We start from the raw sequence: 23,707 nt of genomic DNA, 5'->3' as shown, positions 1-23,707 counted from the left end.
ATCCAGCCCATACCAGTGTGGAGTAGTTATTGCACAATAGTTGTTGAACTTGGCCACAGGATGATTTCTTCCCTTTTTTCGCTGACTTTGAGAGCTTCTATGAATTAGGCTGGCACAGCAGATTGTTTGTGGGCTGACAGCCAAATGCTTAGATCAGGGGTGTCCAAACTACGGCCCGCGGGCCATCTGCGGCCCGCAATCAGTTTTGTTGCGGCCCGCGAGGCTTTTTATAAATATCAATAGAATCTGGCCCGCTATACAAAAATGAACGTAATTCAATAAATAACCACCGGGTGTCGCTATTATATGCATATAATTAAGCAGCAGTTCTTGTTATGATCTATCTATCTATCTATCTATCTATCTATCTATCTATCTATCTATCTATCTATATACACAGTTGAAGTCTGAATTATTTTCCCCTCTTTGATTTATTTCTTCTTTTTTAAATATTTCCCAAATGATGTTTAACAGATCAAGGACATTTTCACAGTATGTCTGATAATATTTTTTCTTCTGGAGAAAGACTTATTTGTTTTATTTCAGCTAGAATAAAAGCAGTTTTTAATTTTTTATGAACCATTTTAAGGTCAAAATTATTAGCCCCTTAAGTCTTCAGAACAAACCATTGTTGCCTAATTAACTTGCCTAATTACCTTAATTTGACTAGTTAACTTAACTAACCTAGTGAAGCATTTAAATGTCACTTTAAGCTGTATAGAAGTGTTTTGATAAATATCTAGTCAAATTTTATTTACTATCGTCATGGCAAAGATAAAATAAATTAGTAATTAGAAATGAGTTACTAAAATATGTTTAGAAATGTGTGTGTGTGTGTGTGTGTGTGTGTATATATATATATATATATATGTATATATACAGGGCTCGAAATTGCGACCATTTTGGTCGCATATGCGCCCGAAATTTTATCTATGCGACCTCAAAATATATTTGGGAGCATTTCTGCGAGTGCTTAAAATTGTTGTGTGCGACCAGTTTTTACTGCAAAATGTTCACGACATGCGCGAATTCGGGAGACATTCACGCAGAATGCATCTCTCTAAGCTCTTTGTCTGCACTTGAAACGGGAAACGCAGCGCTCGGGAATGGTTTAAAACAGTTGTCATGTCAACTTGCTCCAGTAACAAGTCCGTAATACTTGCCCCGCCTTCGCGCTCTTCTTATTGGCCCACCACTGCTCTAGCACTGAACGCGAATGATTGGTTAATGTCAGCTGTCAATCCCGCAGTCAGCGCCTTCTTGCTTGGAATGACAGAGAGAGCTACTGCCGCGAAAAACTAAAGCGCTAAAGATGAGAATGAAACTGACACTGACAGATTTTGTTTTAGAAACCATGGCATCTAAAGTTATAAATAATGACACATCTTAGTTGTTATCATGTGCTGAATGTTAATCCACCATCTACACTTTTCCAAGAGTGAATTAAAGACTTCCATTGGCTTCAAGTCCGCTAAAAGTCTGTAGGATGGAGTTTTCAGGTAACTGTTTGCCACATCTAGCACGAGAGCTTCTGTTTAATCCTTCATATAATCGCCAGATGTTGTCCGCCGTGCAAGGGGCAGCTATATGTAAAATTTAACACTACGTTCACAATCGGCATCGTAAACGGGCTTACACTAAGTAAACTAATATTGCTACTCATGAAAAGACAGTATTGCTATTAACATGACGTATAACGTTATGCATATAATAAGGTACAGTATGTGTCAAAAGCATCAGTCAGTGCAATATCATACAGCACTTGTGAGAACAGCAGAGTTATACCGTTAACAGACTCATTCAAGCACTACGTGCAGGGCCGGTGAGCGCTCCGTGTATGCTTTGGTCACTCAGTTTTGTTATAAAATGTATTTCTTGTGATAACGGGATTTCGTTGAGACATTTTCCTCACGCTTGCATATATGTATATATATATATATTTTTTTTTTGCGTGTCAGTTTGATTACTGTTGATTTCAAATGCAATAAACATGTTTGTATTATACTTGAAGTAACGGTGCTCATAATTGGTGGGTGCGACTAAATTGTGGCTGATGCGCCTACATTTTTAAAGTTAGGAGCACCGGTGCTACCAAGAAAAAAGGTTAATTTCGAGCCCTGATATATATGCGTGTCTGTGTGATATATGTAAAATTTGGCCCGCGACAACGTTTTTTTTTTTTTTGCATCTGGCCCTCGGCCCAAAAAGTTTGGACACCCCTGGCTTAGATGGTCCACCACTTCTGTGGCTTGTTACACCTATGGTTGAAGCCAAAATTATTTACCCTCCTGTGAAACTTTAATCTCAGCTGATGTTTAGTTTTAGGTAATCCCTAATAAAAAAAAAAGTAATTTCATAGTCGTAATCCTTTTCGTAACCTAGGTAACTAATAATAATCAGTTGTATTTTTAAAGTGCCCCTATTTTGCATTATAAAAGGTCATACTTTGGTTTTGGTGGTCTCCAACAACAGCCGGATATGAGTGTAAAGGTCAAAAAACACTTTCATTTTCTAATAATATGCATTTATTTTTATCTAATTATCCCAGCGACTCCTATTTGATTCATTCAGCGATTCATTTGTTCCCAAACCCCTCCTTGGCGCGAAGCTAATCTGTGCTGATTGGTCCGATGACCCAGTCTATTGCGATTGGTCGACTGCGTTCAGCACGAGACAGACAGAAATGCCCACCACAGCTACAGTATGACGTAGCAGAAAGTATGTGAGAGCCCAATGCAGGAGTGCAATTAAGCAATGCAGTTAAACACCAGCATATACTCTACTCCTAACCCTAACCTCAAGTAATAAGGACACGCGTTCAGTATTAATCAACACAGTGGCAAAAGTTGAACTATTTTGAAAATTGACCGTGCCGTGCGTGTATAAACAGCTGATGGTGGACATAGCAAATGCAAACAGCAGAGGATTGCCAATTCAGAAACGCATGTAAATCAGTAAAGGAAAAAGCATGCGTCACGTTTTTAACATGGTTTTGGACGCGATATGTGAACAGCCCCATTCAGATTTAACCTGAGAGATACAGTACAAGTGCTGATCTATAATAGATACGCAATAACAAGCGGCTCGGGGTGTCGGGGGTCGAATCGAGATCGCGATCTTTTAAAGATGAATTGTGCAGCTCTAAAATATAGTTACAAATATGAACACGAAGGAGGTTTTTGCTGTAATTTTACTTGGTTTCAGTTAGTTTTGCATGAACACAATACAGTTTCAGTTAGTTCTAGTTTTTAATAAAAAACTCTTGTTTTTATTTTTATTTTAGTTAACGACAATTATTTTACATTTTAGTTTTAGCTTTTTCGTTCGTTTTCGTTAACTATAATAACCTTGCATTTTAGCGCTGGAACACATTGAAAATGCTGAAGAACACACTTTTATTATTTTTTTCGGACTCAATCTTGTCTACAGACATTGAATTCTTTTAAGCTGGAGCATCCTATTATTATTGCTATTTTTATTAAAGTGAACGAGCTGCAGAGAAAGTTTTATAATATAGTCTTTTACTGGATCCCAGGACATGCTGGACTATTTGGAAATAAACAAGCCGACAAAACAGCCCTAGCAGGAAAGCTAAAGGAGTGTAAAATCCCACCTTCCGATCTAAAGCCATTAATAAATGGCTATATCATAAACAAATAGCAAACAGAATAAGATCAGTACCCAGAAAATAAACTTTTCGAAATTCAGCAAGAAATAGGAAAATAATGTAATTTATTTTTTAAGTCGAGACACGATGAGATTGTGCATCCGCTTGTTAAGTGTGACGTCACCCGAAGCGGCTTCCGGGTCCAATCGCTCTATTCAACTGAATGGGGAGACTCATGAAATGGTAATAATAAACGTTTTCGAAAATCACGATCGCAGTATATATGTCCATGCCTCATATCCGATGGCCAGAAAGTGATTTATTTATTTTTTTAAATTGTTAAATTTTTTGTATTTGTTATGCAGCAAGCCCAGAGAGTGTTGTGTACACTATGATTTCATATAAAATTAACTTTAATTTGTGATAGGAATAAAACTTGATCATAAACGAATGATTTCTCCACTCAAATGAATAGCGACTTGGACCCGGAAACAGTATTACATACGTCACAAACAAGTCACCTCTTAACAAGCGAATAGAAGATGCCGCATTGGACACACGAGACTCACACATGAACATTTATTCAAAGGAGAAGAACCCCCAAAATGTCTTTATTGCAACAAAACCCAAACTGTAAAGCATATTCTTGTGGAATGCCACATTTTTTATGTTATCAGACAACAATTTTTAACTGGAGAGACTTTAAGTGAATTTTTTTTTAATGTGAATTCTTCTAAAATTGTAGATTATTATTATTTTTTTTAATCAAAAGGAAACCTTAAAAAACTGTTTTAGATTTTTATCTTGTATATTATCATTATTATTAATATTTATGTATTTTACCTTGTGTATTATTTATTGCTGTTAATGGCTTTTAATTATTAGGACATTTTTTATAACAATAGAAAATTGTATTTATAAAATGTGGTAACCTTGATCTGTTTTTTTTTTTTGCCATGACATAGCCATAGAAGCTAAAATGGCAATAAAATTAAAACTCACTCTCTCTCTCTTGGAGATGTACTGTATCAACATCGATACGATCAAACAAAAGATCCAAACCCAGCCCGATTCAATTATTCAACTCAGAATCAAATATTTTGCTAAATAATCAATAGTTTTAAACATGCTGCACTTTCACATTTAACCCTCAGCTGGATGTGTTCATTCACTCAGTGCTGTGATGCACACTGCATGAAGAGCATTCTCAAAAACCCATAATAAGGGCTCTTTAAGCTAATAATAACACAGTAACTGTAATAATCAGCCTTTTTCTCTCTTTTTCTTTATGATTTAATGTTTACTAATGAGACTTTATTGTAAAGTATTAACTATTATTATGCTTCTGCAATTTAATTAAGGTGGAAACATTTGTTTATTTTAAACATACACACAATAAAGCAATGCACTAAATCTATTTTCATGTTGGACCTGTTAAAGCTTTGAGCTTTTGCGTCAAAGGTCAATATTGTTATAATATTCAGCAATTAATGGCAACAAAAATTTCTGATACCATCCTAAGCCTATATTTCAGAGGTGGGCAAACTACGGCCCGCAGGCCATATGCAGCCCGCTGAACACTTTCATCCGGGCCGTGAGGGAGTTTTTAAAACGCTGCTGCTGAGAAGGTTTGGTTTAGAATTAGTAAATTAATGATGCAATTACAAGTGAACGCCATGTGATTGCAGTATTGCATACGGTACAGTTAGTGCAACCAGTAGATTTATAACACACTCTCGGATATTAAAATGCACTCGACAGTTAATGACCGAACGTGATTTATGCGTTAAGAGACGCCTCTTTTGAATGGTTTACTAACGGCTGCACAGGTTTTGTTTTGCGCGCTGCTTATGCATCCTGCACGCCTCGCGTTCTAACCAGTCTATGGTTTTAACCGCCTGCTGTGCCTTGCGTTTTTGCCGTAGCAGACTTCAGACCGACACCCTTGCAAAGAGAGGGGACCAGGCTCATTGTTCACATTAACACACTCATAATAACATGACTTGAAAATAACTCTAAACTTACAGACTAAAGCTGTGTCCCAAATCGCATACTTATGCACTGTTCTACGCCCTTTTGTAGTATAAATAGTGTCAGTAGTGTGTTCACAATTAAAACTCTAAAAATAATAAGAGCACTTTAATTACCCGGATGATGCACTCATTCAGCCGCTAAAGTGAAGTGAGTAATGATGGACACTTCACACACTCAACGACCGACATGTTGGATAACTTTATTTATTTTGGATGGTGAAAGCAAAATTCTCTTACAAGAGTGATTATAGCGCCTACCGATGGTGAATGCGGTTATACTCACGGCAGCTATTATTTGATAATTTGGTCGTTTATTTCACTGATTTGGCAACCATCAAACGTCATCAAGGAAACGGTTTGAATTTCCACTTAGTAAAAAAACATTAGTGTGCCATTTGGGACGACACTACATACATGTACTATCCTGTTGAGTGTAAGTGCATAAGTACATAGTGCATGAGTGCATAGTGTGCCATTTGGGACGCAGCTTCAGATTCTTCTTCCGTTTTATTTCATAGTTTTATAATGATTGATATGAGCATATTATTAACACAAGCTCAAATGAGATTAATGTGAATTTGACTCAAATTATATAATAATTGCTTGATAAATGTGTTAATTTTAGTCATAGAATATATTTTCCATGCATACATCCACTTTAAAAAGTTCGTTTATCAAAGATTTGTGGTTTTATCAAGTTTTGTTATTGTAAATTTGGCTAAATATAGTCAACTTTAAGAATTATTTTTAACGTGTTAATATGAGATTTTTTCTATCAGACAATCTTTTCCATTCTCCACTGTAAAAATTATTACATTATTATTATTATTATTACATTATTATTATTATTATTATATTTTAAAAGGGATTATTTTATTGTTTTATGAAAGTAAATATAAATAGCAGTGCAAATTAATTTAACTGACTTAATAATATTAAAAATAAATCTGTTTTGTGTTAATGTGACATGTTTCTGTCCGATATTACATGTTTCATGCACACTGCCACTATAAATAAAAGCTATTTTTTGAAGGATTTGACATGATTTTCCCTTAACTTGGTTTTCAAAACTTGATGTGGCCCTCGGGTCTGAAAAGTTTGCCTGTGCCACTGCTATAGTTCATATAAAGCAGTTTTTGGAGCTTAATGTGGAAATGTAAAGAAGCTGAGAGTTTTAGGGCACACAGAGGTCTGGTTGAAAGTGCCAGTTATGTCCTTCAGAAATGATATCAGGGCTGGTTTATTCCCCACACCCTCATCTGAAGTATGCAGGCGTATAAATAGCTGCCGCTGCTGGTGTGGATGTTCACACTGGCCTATATTAGTTGGCTGAATCAGTGTTGAGTTCACAAAGACTTTCTTCACCCCACATCATCCATTATGCATTTATTAATTCATTAATTTTCCTTTAGTTTAGTCTCTTTATTCATCAGGGTTCACCACAGCAGAATGAACCACCGACTATTCCAGCATGCGTTTTACACAGGGGATGTCCTTCTAGCTGCAACCCAGTACTGGGAAATACCCATGCACACTCGTTCACACACACGCACTCGTATGCTATGGCAATTTTAGTTAATCGGTTCCCCTATAGCGCAGCTTTTTGAACTGTGGGGAAAACCGGAGCACCCGGAGGAAACCCACGCCAACACAGGGAGAACATGCAAACTTCACACAGAAACACCAACTGACCCAGCCGGGAATTGAACAAGCTGTGAGGTGAAAGTGCCAACCACTGAGCCACAGTGTCGCCTTTCCATGATGTTTTAAGGATGATAAAAAAATAACCATTAAAGGAATAATTCGCTTAAAAATGTATGTGTCTGGCCAAATATTGCAAAAGCTAATTAAAATGTACATTTAGAGATAACTTGAATAAAATAAATGCTGGTGTGATATTTTAAATGAAGTATTTCTTGCTGTGTGTTAACTTGCATGTCATCTAGGAGGAGTAAATTATTTAATATTTGCACAATATGACCTTTTCAGGTAAATTAATGTTATTTAGGTTATTCAGATTAATTCAGGTCTTAATGTTTGTTAAAATTCTCCTAATGTTCTTTCTAATTGCATAAAATCAACAATAATACAATCTGTACAATTTAAAATACCTGACGGATGCTTTTAAATCAACTTTCTAAAAGATTTCTCATCTTGCCACACATTTTTTGTCACAAATACGTTTGTTTATTTTTGAAATGCTTTTACATTCATCGATGTGAATCTTGTCGTCAACATTATGAATAATTAGTCCACCTGGGTTTGTTGTGATGTTTGCTCATGATCAAATAAACCTCGAACCTCAACTTCCTGTCTGTTCTCGCTCACACGCTCCGACAAGAGCCGCCAGAGGGCTGCCGGCATACATACATTCTCAGAAACATCTTATTTTCTCAGAAGCGGTTCAGATTTTCCTATAACGAGAGAGCGAAAGAGCTAGAATTGTTTCCTTGTTAGTGTAGGTGTGGCCAGAGATCAGAGACTGCTTTATGACAGCATTTATCGTTATACTAAACCAGTGCAAGTGTACTATACTCTTATTAATGTGAGTACTTTAACCATTGTGTATTGTTTAATTACCACTGTTCCATTATGTTAGTGGCCTCATTGACTAACATTATAAATACTCTTTTTGATTGCAAAGCCTGGACACCAAATAATCATGTATTGGGAAACATTATAACTATATTTGGGGTTTTTTGATCATTTAGGAACTCCATACATTTAAAATGGAAATCTTTTGTTTAAGTTTAAATGACTTAAATGAATTGTAAATATGATGATGAGAAAATATTCTATACATGCATCTAAATGTCTTTTAAATCAAGGACCAACAATGGAAACAAGTTTTGCTTTTAAAACTTTGTGTAAATCCTTGGAAAAAATAATTAAAAATAAAGGAAAAAAAGAAGTAACTAACCTTTATCTATATAATTTAACAAAGAAATAGATGTTATTTAAAATGTTGTGTTATCACGTTAACATAATAAATAACATGCAATTAGGGCTGGGCGATATGGGCAAATAATTATATGTCTGTATTTTTAGGAGGAATGACAGTATACGATATATATTCGGTATTTTCCCATAAATGATTACTGGACAGTTAAAGCCTTTATTAAAACTTCATTAAACATTTTTTGAGCAAAATATCATTCAAACAGGAGTTTTCTTCCCTGTTTACAAATAAACAGCTGCACAAACAATAACAGCCGCACAAAATCTTTGATAAATAAATACACTACAGGTTTTTCTCCTGCTTAAAACTACTGTATATTGCACATTTCAAATTGAAAAAAAAATCTTTGATAAATAAACACAGTACAGGGTTGTTTTCCTGCTCAACACTATAGACAGCTCTACTGTGCTGCTGTGCAAATAACAGAAATGTAGAAAACAGCTACATTGTCAAAGCAAAAAAGGAACAATAATAACACAACAAAGTATTGTTGGACAGAAAAGAAGCACAATAAATGTAAATATGAAACGCAATATTTCATGTAGTTTCCCAGAGATGGGTTGCGGCTGGAAGGGCAAAACTTGCTGGATAAGTTAGCGGTTCATTCCGCTGTGGCGACCCCGGATTAATAAAGGAACTAAGCCGACAAGAAATGAAAGAGAAATGAATGAAAGTATTTCATGTCACAATTACAGTGTTGTTATAAGTAATCCTTATTATTATGATGCAAAAACAATTGTGTTGTTCTCCAGTGATGGATTATGATCAAGTGACAAGTTTTTATTTTTAAAATGTTTTTGATTGTTTTGATAAACTTATTTAAATTAATTTTATTTTTAAATCTCCGATTTAACTTTTACTGGCATTGACCGAGTGGCATTTACACAACACTGTTTTAAACTAAAAGGGGAAAACTTTATGCATTTTAGTCATTTACATCACAACAATGTTTTGCAAAAAAACAAACAAAAATAAAAAAACAAACAAACTCTGCCATAAAACAAGCAATATAACACCTTCAAAGGTTTTAGTTTTAAAGCCATGAGGAGCGTTTTCCAATATTCACAGCTTTAATTATCATGTAGATGAATGGCATTCCTTAAGAATACTCAAATACATCAAAGTAACTTATTTCATGCACAAGTTATTTATTATGTTAACGGGGTTACACAATATTAAATAACATCTATTCTTTGTTAAAAGATATAGATAAAGGTTAGCCACATATTTCTGTTTCTTTCGTTTTATTTGACAGAAAATAGTGATTACACTTAATCTGCCAAGAATACACACAAAGTTAGTTCACCAAAGACAAACACTTATTCATCAATGCCCCAAAAACAAACAGTTAATGCACCAAAAACAGACAATTGTATTCAATTGTTCACACTTTTTCATTTGTCAGTCATTTAAAAGAAGTTCTGTCGATCAATGGCATCATTGGATTTTTTATGAATATCTAAATACATCAAAGTAACTTATTTCATGCACAAGTTGCATGAATGCATTGCATATTGGTATATCGGGTTCTGGGGATATATCGGTATGATTCCCCAATGCGCTGTGGGATTATCCAATATCGTTCATATTGATATGGCCACACGTGTGCATTCTGCGCAAAACAGACCACTCCATACCACGCAAGCTCCACTTGCACAAATAAATGATTCACTTCATGAGTCATTCAAAAGATTTGTTCAAAATGAACGAATCATTCAAGAACGACCCATCACTGACGAGATGGGGAGGAACATGCAGTGCTGGTGTGGTGAGAAATCTATCTGACTCCCGGATAAATCTGACTCCCCCTCACGTGCACGCACGTCACACAGCACCTACAGCGGTCACAGCGGCTTGTTAGAAACCTTTTACCCATCATTTCTTCAGCAAATGACAGCAAGAACGAACATGGAAGCCTTTTTAAATTGACAAGCCGACTTGAAATTACCGATAGTACCTGCACAAATGTGCACAAGCGCGGATGAATGTGCTTTTAAAATGAACGAATCGTTCATGAACGACCCATCACTACAGTTCAGTATTTATTATCTGCTCTGTTATAATGACTGTTTACATTTATATGTTTCTCCAGCATTTCATCACAGTACTCTGAAACTATTTCACTACTATCTACATGGTTTCCGCTGCATTCATTCTTCCGTGGCGAGGCGCCACACCAAAATTCATCCCGCCACTGCTACATTACAGCTTCGCATTCAAAATATTTGGTCGTGTTTTAAATAGCATATTAAAACCACACTGAAAACGTATGAAAGGATAAGTGAATGATAACAGCGCAAACTTTTCTGTGACTGTAGTAGTGCTGTGCGTGCTGTTTAACCCTTTAAGGTGACGTGCTGACTGACTGACTGACAGGTGTGTGATGCGTGAGACCAGCAAACACGGCGTAGCTCTCAGTTATGATGAACACAGTTTCTATAATTATACTTTATTTACAGATAAAGGTCTGTGGCTCTGCATATAATGACTTTATCTTGCTGGAGTTTATAGCCACTTCAGCTTATAGCTTTACTTCAGGACGCATTAATGCTGCGGTCCGCTCCGCAAGTCTATCGGAGACATTCATAAATATTCCTAGCAAATCTAATAAATGTTGGAGACATACTCGCTACATAAACACACTAAATCACACGTTTATTTGAGGACGCGTTAAAAAATCTGCACTTCAGCAGCGTATATTTAAGGGCGCAAGAGATTTTGTGCACGAACAGAGGAAATCGGCGCTCAAGCAGAGATTGACATGCTCGTAGGCTATTACATGAATGCAATCTCGACTTAATACTGACCACATCTGTCAATGAAATAACGCCACATGTAGTGGTAGATCTGTGTAAAATGGCCAACAGAGTCTGCCGCCACAGCTGGAAAAAATCCTAGAGGAAACACTGATCTATAATCTATTCGTTTTCATCTCCTTATTTAATATTTAGCAAAACAAGTTTAGCCAAAAGAAAAAGTGTAGGATTTTTGACATGAGTGAAAGACTTCTCTTTAGATATCTTGGATATGTGCTCGGTTTAATTATTGTGCACAATACATACATGTAAATGTGTAACTAAAACACATATACAGCTGATTTAATTGTGGTTTATAAAATCACACAACTGTGCTATACAGGATGAACAATCAGTAAAGACGTTACTAGGCCATAAAGACTTGTTGAGACACCTCAGCAGACTTCTCTGAATATCACCCATTTTCAGAGACAGAAATAAGCCGTGTGAAAGGAACTTTAATTCTTTGCTGGTGTTTGTGGCTTTTAGGAGACTGAAGAAACCAAAGCGCATTTTGCTCAATCAACCTGATGTTCTCTGTAAAGTTGCATTCAGACATTTCCTGACAGTGTTTTTCCCAGAGTTGAGAAAGCTGTCAGTAAGAGCACAATTATGAAATTTGGCTGACGATTGTTTGTCTAAAAAAAAACAATTAGTTGGCTGTTTTGGTTCTTTGACAATTCTTATTCTGTTTTAGTGCATTGATGATTAACTGGCTGTTGTCGTGTGTTGCTGATTAATTGACTGCTTTGGTGCGTTGATGATTAATTGACTGCTTTGGTGCATTGATGATTGTCTGGTTTTGGTGCATTGATGATTAACTGACTGTTTTGGTGCATTGATGATTGTCTGGTTTTGGTGCATTGATGATTAATTGACTGTTTTGGTGCATTGATGATTAACTGACTGTTTTGGTGCATTGATGATTAACTGACTGTTTTGGTGCGTTGATGATTAATTGACTGCTTTGGTGCATTGATGATTGTCTGGTTTTGGTGCATTGATGATTAACTGACTGTTTTGGTGCATTGATAATTGTCTGGTTTTGGTGCATTGATGATTAATTGACTGTTTTGGTGCATTGATGATTGTCTGGTTTTGGTGCATTGATGATTAACTGACTGTTTTGGTGCATTGATAATTGTCTGGTTTTGGTGCATTGATGATTAATTGACTGTTTTGGTGCATTGATGATTAACTGACTGTTTTGGTGCATTGATAATTGTCTGGTTTTGGTGCATTGATGATTAATTGACTGTTTTGGTGCATTGATGATTAACTGACTGTTTTGGTGCATTGATAATTGTCTGGTTTTGGTGCATTGATGATTAATTGACTGTTTTGGTGCATTGATGATTGTCTGGTTTTGGTGCATTGATGATTAATTGACTGTTTTGGTGCATTGATGATTGTCTGGTTTTGGTGCATTGATGATTAACTGACTGTTTTGGTGCATTGATGATTGTCTGGTTTTGGTGCATTGATGATTAACTGACTGTTTTGGTGCATTGATAATTGTCTGGTTTTGGTGCATTGATGATTAATTGACTGTTTTGGTGCATTGATGATTGTCTGGTTTTGGTGCATTGATGATTAATTGACTGTTTTGCTGCATTGATGATTAATTGACTGCTTTGGTGCATTGATGATTGTCTGGTTTTGGTGCATTGATGATTAACTGACTGTTTTGGTGCATTGATGATTAACTGACTGTTTTGGTGCATTGATAATTGTCTGGTTTTGGTGCATTGATGATTAATTGACTGTTTTGGTGCATTGATGATTAACTGACTGTTTTGGTGCATTGATGATTAACTGACTGTTTTGGTGCATTGATGATTGTCTGGTTTTGGTGCATTGATGATTAACTGACTGTTTTGGTGCATTGATGATTAACTGACTGTTTTGGTGCATTGATGATTAACTGACTGTTTTGGTGCATTGATGATTAACTGACTGTTTTGGTGCATTGATAATTGTCTGGTTTTGGTGCATTGATGATTAATTGACTGTTTTGGTGCATTGATGATTGTCTGGTTTTGGTGCATTGATGATTAATTGACTGTTTTGCTGCATTGATGATTAATTGACTGCTTTGCTGCATTGATGATTAATTGACTGTTTTGCTGCATTGATGATTAATTGACTGCTTTGCTGCATTGATGATTAATTGACTGTTTTGGTGCATTGATGATTAATTGACTGCTTTGGTGCATTGATGATTGTCTGGTTTTGGTGCGTTGATGATTAATTGACTGTTTTGGTGCATTGATGAATAATTGACTGTTTTGTTGCATTGATGATTAACTGACTGCTTTGGTGCGTTGATGATTAATTGACTGCTTTGGTGCGTTGATGATTAACTGACTGCTTTGGTGCGTTGATGATTAACTGACTGCTTTGGTGCGTTGATGATTAATTGACTGCTTTGGTGCGTTGATGATTAATTGACTGCTTTGGTGCGTTGATGATTAAATGACTGCTTTGGTGCATTGATGATTAATTGACTGCTTTGGTGCATTGATGATTAATTGACTGCTTTGGTGCGTTGATGATTAAATGACTGCTTTGGTGCATTGATGATTAATTGACTGCTTTGGTGCATTGATGATTAATTGACTGCTTTGGTGCGTTGATGATTAATTGACTGCTTTGGTGCGTTGATTATTAATTGACTGCTTTGGTGCGTTGATGATTAATTGACTGCTTTGGTGCGTTGATGATTAAATGACTGCTTTGGTGCATTGATGATTAATTGACTGCTTTGGTGCATTGATGATTAATTGACTGCTTTGGTGCGTTGATGATTAATTGACTGCTTTGGTGCGTTGATGATTAACTGACTGCTTTGGTGCGTTGATGATTAACTGACTGCTTTGGTGCGTTGATGATTAACTGACTGCTTTGGTGCGTTGATGATTAACTGACTGCTTTGGTGCGTTGATGATTAATTGACTGCTTTGGTGCGTTGATGATTAACTGACTGCTTTGGTGCGTTGATGATTAACTGACTGCTTTGGTGCGTTGATGATTAATTGACTGCTTTGGTGCGTTGATGATTAATTGACTGCTTTGGTGCGTTGATGATTAACTGACTGCTTTGGTGCGTTGATGATTAACTGACTGCTTTGGTGCGTTGATGATTAACTGACTGCTTTGGTGCGTTGATGATTAACTGACTGCTTTGGTGCGTTGATGATTAACTGACTCCTTTGGTGCATTGACGATTAATCGTCTGCTTTTGGTGCATTGATGAATATTTGTCTGTTTTGGTGCATTGACAGTTTTTGGTGCATTTACGATTCGTTTTATGTTTTGGTGCATTGAGAAATTAATTGTTTGCGTTTTTTTTTTTTTGGTGCCTTGATACGTTATCTGTTTTGGTGCATTGATGAATAATTGTCTGGTTTTGGTCCATTGAGGATAAATTTATGGTTTTAGTGCATCGACAATTAATTGTTTGTGTGGTGCATCGACAAATAATAGTCAGTTTTTGGTGAATTGATGATTAATTGTCTGTTTTTTTGGTGCATTGAAGAATAAGTGTTTGTTTTTGGCTCATTGACGATAAACTAATAAAATAATTGTCTGTTTTTGGTGCATTGATTAATTGTTTGTTTTCAGTGCCTTGATGAATAAGAATCTGTTTTTGGTTAATTCATGAATTTTTTAATTCATCACTGTTTTGTCTAATTTGGTGCACTGACGAATAAATGTCTGATTTGGGGCTCATAGAGAAATCTAATATTCTATTTTTGTTTTATTCTTTAGGCCTAGACAAATTGATACATTTATTAACGTCATTTTTATAGAGTGCATTTTTTTTTAAATCCTCTGAGATGAGAAATCTTGTATGTGTGTCTGTGTGTGTTCAGGAATTGACTGATCTGGGTCGGGATCCTCCAGCGCAGTGCTCCGCGGGACCCGTCGGCGATGACTGTGAGTTACTTTAATATTATTATTAATATTATTATTATACACTCTCATCATCCTCCTCACATCACTGCTTCACCATAATCAGATGTTTCTCTCTCCTTATTTGCAGTGTTTCACTGGCAAGCTACAATTATGGGTCCTGTAAGTGGATATATGAGCTTATTTGCGTAACAGTGACGTTTATTTGCATGCTGTGACTGTATTGTTTCTGCATCATGTAAATCAGGCAACTTTACCCTGTTGTTTTTGTTTTTACAGAATGACAGTCCATATCAAGGCGGTGTGTTTTTCTTGACTATTCATTTTCCTACAGACTACCCTTTCAAACCACCTAAGGCAAGGATTATTAGCTGGATTGTCAAAGTTTTAGAGCAGTATCATTTCTGTTGTGTTTTAATGGAGTCTTTTCTGCTCAACAAGCATTTGTTCACCAATTACATTTTGAGTTCACCATTGATGTAGTCTTTGATGCTAACATGGCATTATGCAACAAATCAAACTAATTAATTAATCTGCTAATAAAAACAGCGATTTTTCCTACAAGTTTACCGCAGATAGTCAGAAACCCTCTGCTGCTCCAGAGATCTACAGTCAAATGTAAGTAGCTATGTGTTCTGATCCTCTGTTTCTGCTTCTCATTCACAGGTTGCGTTCACCACAAGAATTTATCACCCAAATATTAACAGTAATGGCAGCATCTGTTTGGATATTCTAAGGTCACAGTGGTCTCCTGCATTAACTATCTCTAAAGGTGAGACGTACACACATGGTGGCCTTCTAAGAAATGATTTTACGTAAAGGGTTAGGTCACCCAAACGTTATAATTAGCCCATGTTTTTTATTCTTCAAGTCAAAGTGTGCAAAGATACATTTCTTTCTCATATTTGTTTAGGAATTATCTATTTTTTTTATTATTTATTTAATTGTGTATTTTATTTGATTATTTATTTAACTTTTTTTCTGGTACAGTATGTGTATTTTTTTTCTGGTACAGTATGTGCTTGCCTCTTTTGACCTAAAAAGAGCACCTACTTCTGCTACCCACAAATCAGGTAATCAGCTAGACCTTATTTACACACGACACTGCTTCACTGATCAAACAATAGTAACTCCACTACAAATATCTGATCATTTCCTTCTGTCTCTCAACATCCACATTACTCCTGAGCCGCCACACACTCCAACACTGGTTACCTTTCGCAGAAACCTACGATCTCTCTCACCCAACAGACTATCCACCATTGTTTCAGACTCTCTTCCTCCATCTCGCAAACTCACTGCACTTGATTCGAACAGTGCCACTAATACACTCTGCTCCACACTAGCATCATGTCTAGACCGATTATGTCCTCTTGCATCCAGGCCAGCCCGTGCCAGTCCTCCTGCACCCTGGCTCTCAGATGCTCTCCGTGAGCATCGCTCAAAACTTCGGGCTGCGGAGAGAATTTGGCGGAAAACTAAAAATCCTGCACATCTCTTAACATACCAAACTCTTCTGTCCTCTTTCTCAGCTGAGGTTACTTCTGCAAAGTAGACGTATTACCGTCTGAAAATCAACAATGCCACTAATCCTCGCCTACTTTTTAAAACATTTTCCTCCCTCCTCTATCCTCCTCCTCCACCCGCATCCTCCACACTTACTACTGATGACTTTGCTACATTCTTCTGCACCAAAACTGCAAAAATCAGTGCTCAATTTGCTGCACCTACAACAAACACGCAAGATACAACACCAACACCACACACACTCACCTCTTTTTCTCAGCTCTCTGAGTCTGAGGTGTCCAAACTTGTGCTATCTAGCCATGCAACCACCTGTCCACTCGATCCCATTCCCTCTCATCTCTTGCAAGCCATCTCTCCTGCAGTCATACCAACACTGACTCACATAATTAACACATCTCTTGACTCTGGTTTATTCCCCACTACATTTAAGCAGGCTAGGGTAACCCCACTGCTAAAGAAACCCAACCTGGACCATACGCTACTTGAAAACTACAGACCAGTATCCCTGCTTCCATTCATGGCCAAGATTCTGGAGAAAGTAGTGTTCAATCAGGTCCTGGACTTTCTTACTCAAAACAATCTCATGGACAACAAGCAATCCGGCTTTAAGAAAGGCCACTCAACTGAGACTGCCCTGCTCTCGGTCGTGGAGGATCTCAGACTGGCTAAAGCAGACTCTAAATCATCAGTCCTCATTTTGCTGGACTTGTCAGCTGCTTTTGACACTGTCAACCACCAGATCCTGCTATCTACGCTTGAGTCACTGGGCGTTGCGGGCACTGTTATACAATGGTTCAGATCTTACCTCTCTGACAGGTCATTCAGGGTGTCTTGGAGGGGAGAGGTGTCCAACCTACAGCATCTAAACACTGGGGTACCTCAAGGCTCTGTTCTTGGGCCACTTCTCTTCTCCATCTACACATCATCTCTAGGACCAGTCATCCAGAGACATGGATTCTCCTACCACTGCTATGCTGATGACACCCAGCTATACCTCTCTTTTCATCCTGATGATCCCTCCGTTCCAGCTCGTATCTCAGCCTGCCTGTTGGATATTTCACACTGGATGAAAGATCATCATCTTCAGCTGAACCTCGCAAAAACGGAAATGCTTATAGTTTCTGCCAACCCGACTCTACACCATAACTTTTCAATCCAGATGGATGGGGCAACCATTACTGCATCCAAAATGGTGAAAAGCCTTGGAGTAACGATTGATGACCAACTAAACTTCTCTGACCACATTTCTAGAACTGCTCGATCGTGCAGATTTGCACTCTATAACATCAGAAAGATCCGACCCTTCTTATCTGAACATGCAGCTCAACTCCTTGTTCAAGCTCTTGTTCTCTCCAAACTGGATTACTGCAACTCTCTACTAGCTGGGCTTCCAGCTAACTCTATCAAGCCTCTTCAACTGCTCCAGAATGCAGCAGCACGGGTTGTCTTCAATGAACCTAAACGAGCACATGTCACTCCGCTGCTAGTCCGTTTGCACTGGCTGCCAGTTGCTGCTCGCATCAAATTCAAAACTCTGATGTTTGCCTACAAAGTGACTTCTGGCCTAGCACCTTCTTATCTGCACTCACTTCTGCAGATCTATGTGCCCTCCAGAAACTTGCGTTCTGTGAATGAACGTCGCCTCGTGGTTCCATCCCAAAGAGGGAAAAAATCACTTTCGCGAACGCTCACGCTCAATCTGCCCAGTTGGTGGAATGAACTCCCTAACTGCATCAGAACAGCAGAGTCACTCGCTATTTTCAAGAAACGACTAAAAACTCAACTATTTAGTCTCCACTTCACTTCCTAATCTTCAATTGCCTCTTTGAATATCACACTAATTGTACAAAAAAAAAAAAAAAAAAAAAAAAACTACTAACACTTCCCTTCTTAGACTTTACAGACCTGAAACTTGCCTTTAGTACTTATTCATTGTTGCTCTTAGTTGTGTAAATTGCTTCCTTGTCCTCATGTGTAAGTCGCTTTGGATAAAAGCGTCTGCTAAATGACTAAATGTAAATGTAAATGTAAATGTAAATTTAGCAGTACTAGTTAAGAACTATATAAGAAGTATTAAGGAAGATAGAAGAAATATATATAAATCAGTACACAATGAACATTTTTGTCAATGTCTCTGAATATAGGCTAAATATTTTAGTGCGTATTCAACCGTTATATTCATTAAATAAGAGTTTGCTCACCGAACATCTTTATGAATAGAAAGATAGATAGTAAATTCACATTTAAAGGGCACCTATGTTAATTCTTTAATTTAATTTAATGAGTCTTTTGTGTCTCCAGGATGTCAGATTATTTATTATACCTTTTATAAGATGCTATTATATAGAGCTGCACGATTCTGGCTAAAATAAGAATCGCGATTTTTTTTTTTTTTTTTTTTTTGCTTAAAATAAAGATCAGGATTTTCTCACGATTCTGTAGATGTAAAGGTATGGTAAAAACAAACATACGGCACAACATCCATAATAATATAAATATAATATTGAATTATTATGTTTGAGATATATGCTTGCAATCTGTCATATTAGACAAATTTATTCACTGGTAAAATCAGACATTTGCCATTATCAGATTATATTCAACAATATATAGGCTAGAGTAGTTATACTGACACTGTACACATTTATTTTCATGCACAACTGTGTGTTCGCTATGAAAGAAAACACATATCAAACGCTTGCTGTAATCATAACTCTATAATGCGCTATGATCATTTAAATGAAGTGCACACTTTCAGTTTCATTTTGACTGCTAAGCGCTTGTTCATACTTCGCGCGCGGCTCCCAAACGATCACTCTGTGCCACAATCTGAATATTATTTACAACTGTATTACCTGTTACTCACAACATGTGCAGGTTCTGTTCACTAAAGTAGACACGCACGCGTCCATCATTAAGTAGAGAGTGCGCGTCCTCTCTGTTATAACAGCTCACGGTCAGCAGCTCACGTCACATGTGATTTCCCGGCCGCGAAAACATCATTATATGAAGACAAAAATGACATTTTAGGTAAATTATACCTTATAAATACAGTATGTGACTCATTCAACATCATTTGGAGGGGTCAATGTCACTGAGCAATGTGTGTGAAACAATGAAAAGATTCGCGCAGCCGCCTTTTTTTCTCTCCTGAACTTGAAAATATGATTGACAGAATCGTAGAAATGCTGGATTAAGATCATCTAGGGGGTCGAATCGAGATCGCCATCTTTTAACGATTAATTGTGCAGCTCTATTATATTTATATTTTAGTATCAGGTAGCGGTTTTTATTGTACTGCGCCTTTAAGGCTTCACGCCCACAATTTCTACATGCATTTCTGCGTGCCTTAATCTCCTCCCTCGGCTGCGTCAGACAACAGACAGGCATAAAGGAGGCAGATCTCCTGTAACGTGTGTGAGAAATACTACAGTAAGAAGTTCACCAATGAGGATTTGATGCATTTGTTGTGGAGTTGCAACGATGAGTCACTCACAATGTCGTTACAAAGTTCACGCACACACACAGCGCAGACACACACACAGCGCAGACGGTGCGCACGTTTAGCTTTGCACTCTTTTTGCACTCAAATGTGACAGAATACAGGCTCCACTGCTGTGTGGATATCTGTTATGTTAATGTACAGAATAAACCTGATTTAACGTCCACAAACTGGGATTGAAGCGTCTTTTATAACTGTTCTGTTCTGTGCTGATGCAGTGAATCTGAAGTGAATCGCTGTACTTCATAACACACATGCTCTGATTTAAAACATGTTAAACCTGTAAAACTCACTCTCGATCACATTTGATGATGATTGATGATCCTAGCGAACTGAACAGAGCTTTTATTCCCGGTTGCTTTGCGCACGTCCTGCCTTATTGATATGATTATACACGTGACTACCGGGACATGTTATTACGCAGCTGTCAATCAATATTAGTGGGCGGGGGGACCGCACTCCTACGCCAAGTTGTGGTCAGTCTGAAAACCGCTCCAATTGGTCCACCATATGTTGTTAAATTGAAAATAAGGTCTGTGTGTGTTTATATCAGCCCAATATGACGGTTTATACACTATACCTACACTCATGTCTGTCCAAACAGCTTGAAGAGTAGATGTTTCACCATAGATGCCCTTTAAAGATAATGCATTTAAATAAATTAAACATTTAAACAGTTGTTGCAACAAAAAAAAGACAAACTACCAAATCAAATCAACTAAATAACAAATTTAGTTGATTTGATTTGGTAGTTTGTCCTTTGTTTATGTTATTTTTATATTTTTAAGGTTTCTCTTGATCTTTCCTGTTTATTAAAATGTTTTTAATGTTTCTCCCCCACATGTTCATTTGTGTGTAGTAATTTTTCGACTGATCTTCAGTTATTTTGTGAAATGAGTTCATCAGTTTTGACTAATATAATGGATATGCACAGATATATTATTGTCAAGCCATTATGAGTTTCAAATATTGATCTGTGAGGGGTGAACTCATATGCCGAGTGCTGTATATAAACTATTTTACTGTTTAATTAACATGTAAAGGGGAGCTAATTAACAATAAAGTCACATCACGCACCCCTCAGTCCAACACAAGTGCAGTAAAGTGCATCCATCATAATATAAAGTGCCCCACGCAGCTCCAGAGAGCGAATAAAGTCTGAAATAAAAGGGAACTCATGCATTTTTCATGCAATTATTCATATTTACAACTTTTTAAACCGTTCTGTGTAACTTCTGGTGAGAAACATCCGTCGTTGTCGTGTGAGGGATCTTTTATTATGTGTGGATGTGTATTATTGGACTTATTTTGGAGGAAAAACTCCAACCTGCTGTTATTTGTAAAGCAGAGGACACATTTGACTGCATTCAAGTGGATTTAGAAAGTAGTTTGAGCAGGAGTAAATCACTGGCTAATCTTTATTTGTTTTTGAGAGTGCCATTGTCAGATCTGAGATATTGATGCTGTTTATGCTAATCTTCTGCTGTTTCTGCTGCAGTTCTTTTGTCCATCTGCTCGCTGTTATGTGATCCAAACCCAGATGATCCGTTAGTGCCAGAGATAGCACGTATCTATAAAACAGACAATGAAAAGTAAGTGTGTGTGTGTGTGTTGTGTTGTGTTCATATATGTATATAAACTCATGTACAGAGCACCGGAAAGTATTGATAGCGCTTCACTTACTCCACATTTGTTTGTTACAGCCTTATTCCAAAATAGATTAAATTAATTGATTCCCTCAACATTCTACACACAATCCCCCATAATGACAAGGTGAAGAAAGCACAGGCTTTGCTCAACACTTTGTTGATGCACCTTTGTCAGTGATTACAGCCTCAAGTCTTGTTGATTATGATGCCACAAGCTCTGCTCACCTGTCTTTGGGAATTTTCACTCTTCCTCTTTGCAGCACTTCTCAAGCTCTATCAGGTTAGATGGGAAGTGACGGTGTGCAGACATTTTCAAATCTCTCCAGAGATGTTCTATAGGATTAAGGTCTGGGCTCTGGCTGGGCCACTCAAGGACATTCACTGAGTTATTGTTGTGCCACTCCATTGATATGTTGGCGGTGTGCTTTGGGTCATTGTCCTGCTGGAAGATGAAGCGTCGCCCCAGTCTGAGGTGGAGAGCACTCTTGTGCAGGTCTTCATTCAGGATGTCTCTGTACATCGCTGCATTCATCTTTCCCTCTATCCTGACTAGTCTTCCAGTTCCTGCTGCTGAAACACATCCCCACAGCATGATGCCAACACCACCATGCTTCACTGTAGGGATGCTGTTAGCCTGCTGATGAGCGCCGCCTGCTGTTCTCCAAACGTAACGCCTGGCGTTCACTCCAAACAGTTCAGTTTGAGTCTCATCAGAGCAGAGAGTTTAGTTTCTGATGCTCAGAGAGTCCTTCAGATGCCTTCTGGCAGATTCCAGGCGGGGAGTTTCTTCCGTCTGGCCGCTCTACCATACAGATGCCTGATTGGTGGATTGCTGCACAGATGGTTGTCCTTCTGTAAGGTTCTTCTCTCTCCACAGAAGAACGCTGGAGCTCAGACAGAGTATTGATCACCTCCCTGACTAAGGCTCTTCTTCCCTGATCACTCGTCTTAGATGGCTGGCCAGCTCTAGGAAGAGTCCTGGTGGTTAAACATCTTCCACTGACAGATGATGGAGGCCGCTCTGCTCATTGGAACTTTCAGAGCAGCAGAAATGTTTCTGTAAGCTTCCCCAGCCTTGTGCCTCCAGACGATCCTGTCTTGGAGGTCTACAGACAATTCCTTTGTCTTCATGCTTGGTTTGTGCTTTGACATGCACTGTCAACCCTGAGCCCTTATATAGACAGGTTTAGCCTTTTCAGATCATGTCCATCAGCTGAATTGAGCACAGGTGAACTCCAATAAGCTGCTGAAACATCTCCAGAATGATCAGTGGAGACAGAATGAACCTGAGCTCAATGTAGAGCTTCAGACAAAGGCTGTGAATTCTGATGTACATGTGATTCTTCAGCTTTTTATTTTTAATAAATGTGCAACAAGTTCAAAAACTCTTTCTTCACATTGTCATTATAGGGGATTGTGTGTAGAATGTTGAGGAAATCAATCCATTTAATTCAAATTGGAATGGGGCTGTAACTTAAAGAAATGTGGAAAAAGTGAAGCGCTGTCAATACTTCTTGAATGCTGTGCGTGCGTGTGTGCGAGACCAGAAATTTTAAAGGGAGTCGGTGGAGTTGGTGAAATAGGGTGGACCTCAGTGCCCACTCTTAAACTATGTGTAAAATAACTAGCTTCTTTATCATGGTTTCTGCAGGTTTCACAGAGTTCAATTTAAGACTTGTTTAAGATCATTATAAATGGAATTTTAGACCCATAAAGGGCT

General features: G+C 37.6%; 1 protein-coding gene across 2 annotated transcripts in view; it reads left to right on the top strand.

The window, feature by feature from the left end:
* The window catches only part of ube2d2l (ubiquitin-conjugating enzyme E2D 2 (UBC4/5 homolog, yeast), like), a 31,663-nt gene that overhangs the window by 1,925 nt on the left and 6,031 nt on the right, over window positions 1-23,707 (top strand). The window contains exons 2-6 of one of the 2 annotated variants that reach the window (XR_012389401.1): window positions 15,270-15,333; window positions 15,440-15,471; window positions 15,589-15,666; window positions 15,976-16,318; window positions 18,880-21,930. Coding sequence is in view for 1 of the 2 variants with exons in the window: in NM_199952.2 (NP_956246.1) it covers window positions 15,270-15,333; window positions 15,440-15,471; window positions 15,589-15,666; window positions 15,976-16,081; window positions 21,837-21,930 (374 nt within the window). In the remaining variant the exon portion in view is untranslated. Of the gene's footprint in view, window positions 1-15,269; window positions 15,334-15,439; window positions 15,472-15,588; window positions 15,667-15,975; window positions 16,319-18,879; window positions 21,931-23,707 lie in introns of those variants that run through there. The other variant, NM_199952.2, reaches the window with a different exon arrangement.

This window comes from Danio rerio, chromosome 14, assembly GCF_049306965.1.
Source record: "Danio rerio strain Tuebingen ecotype United States chromosome 14, GRCz12tu, whole genome shotgun sequence".
In the NCBI taxonomy this organism is placed as follows: domain Eukaryota; kingdom Metazoa; phylum Chordata; class Actinopteri; order Cypriniformes; family Danionidae; genus Danio; species Danio rerio.
Note: the sequence above shows the minus strand (reverse complement) of the source record. Positions and strands in the feature narration are given on the sequence as shown.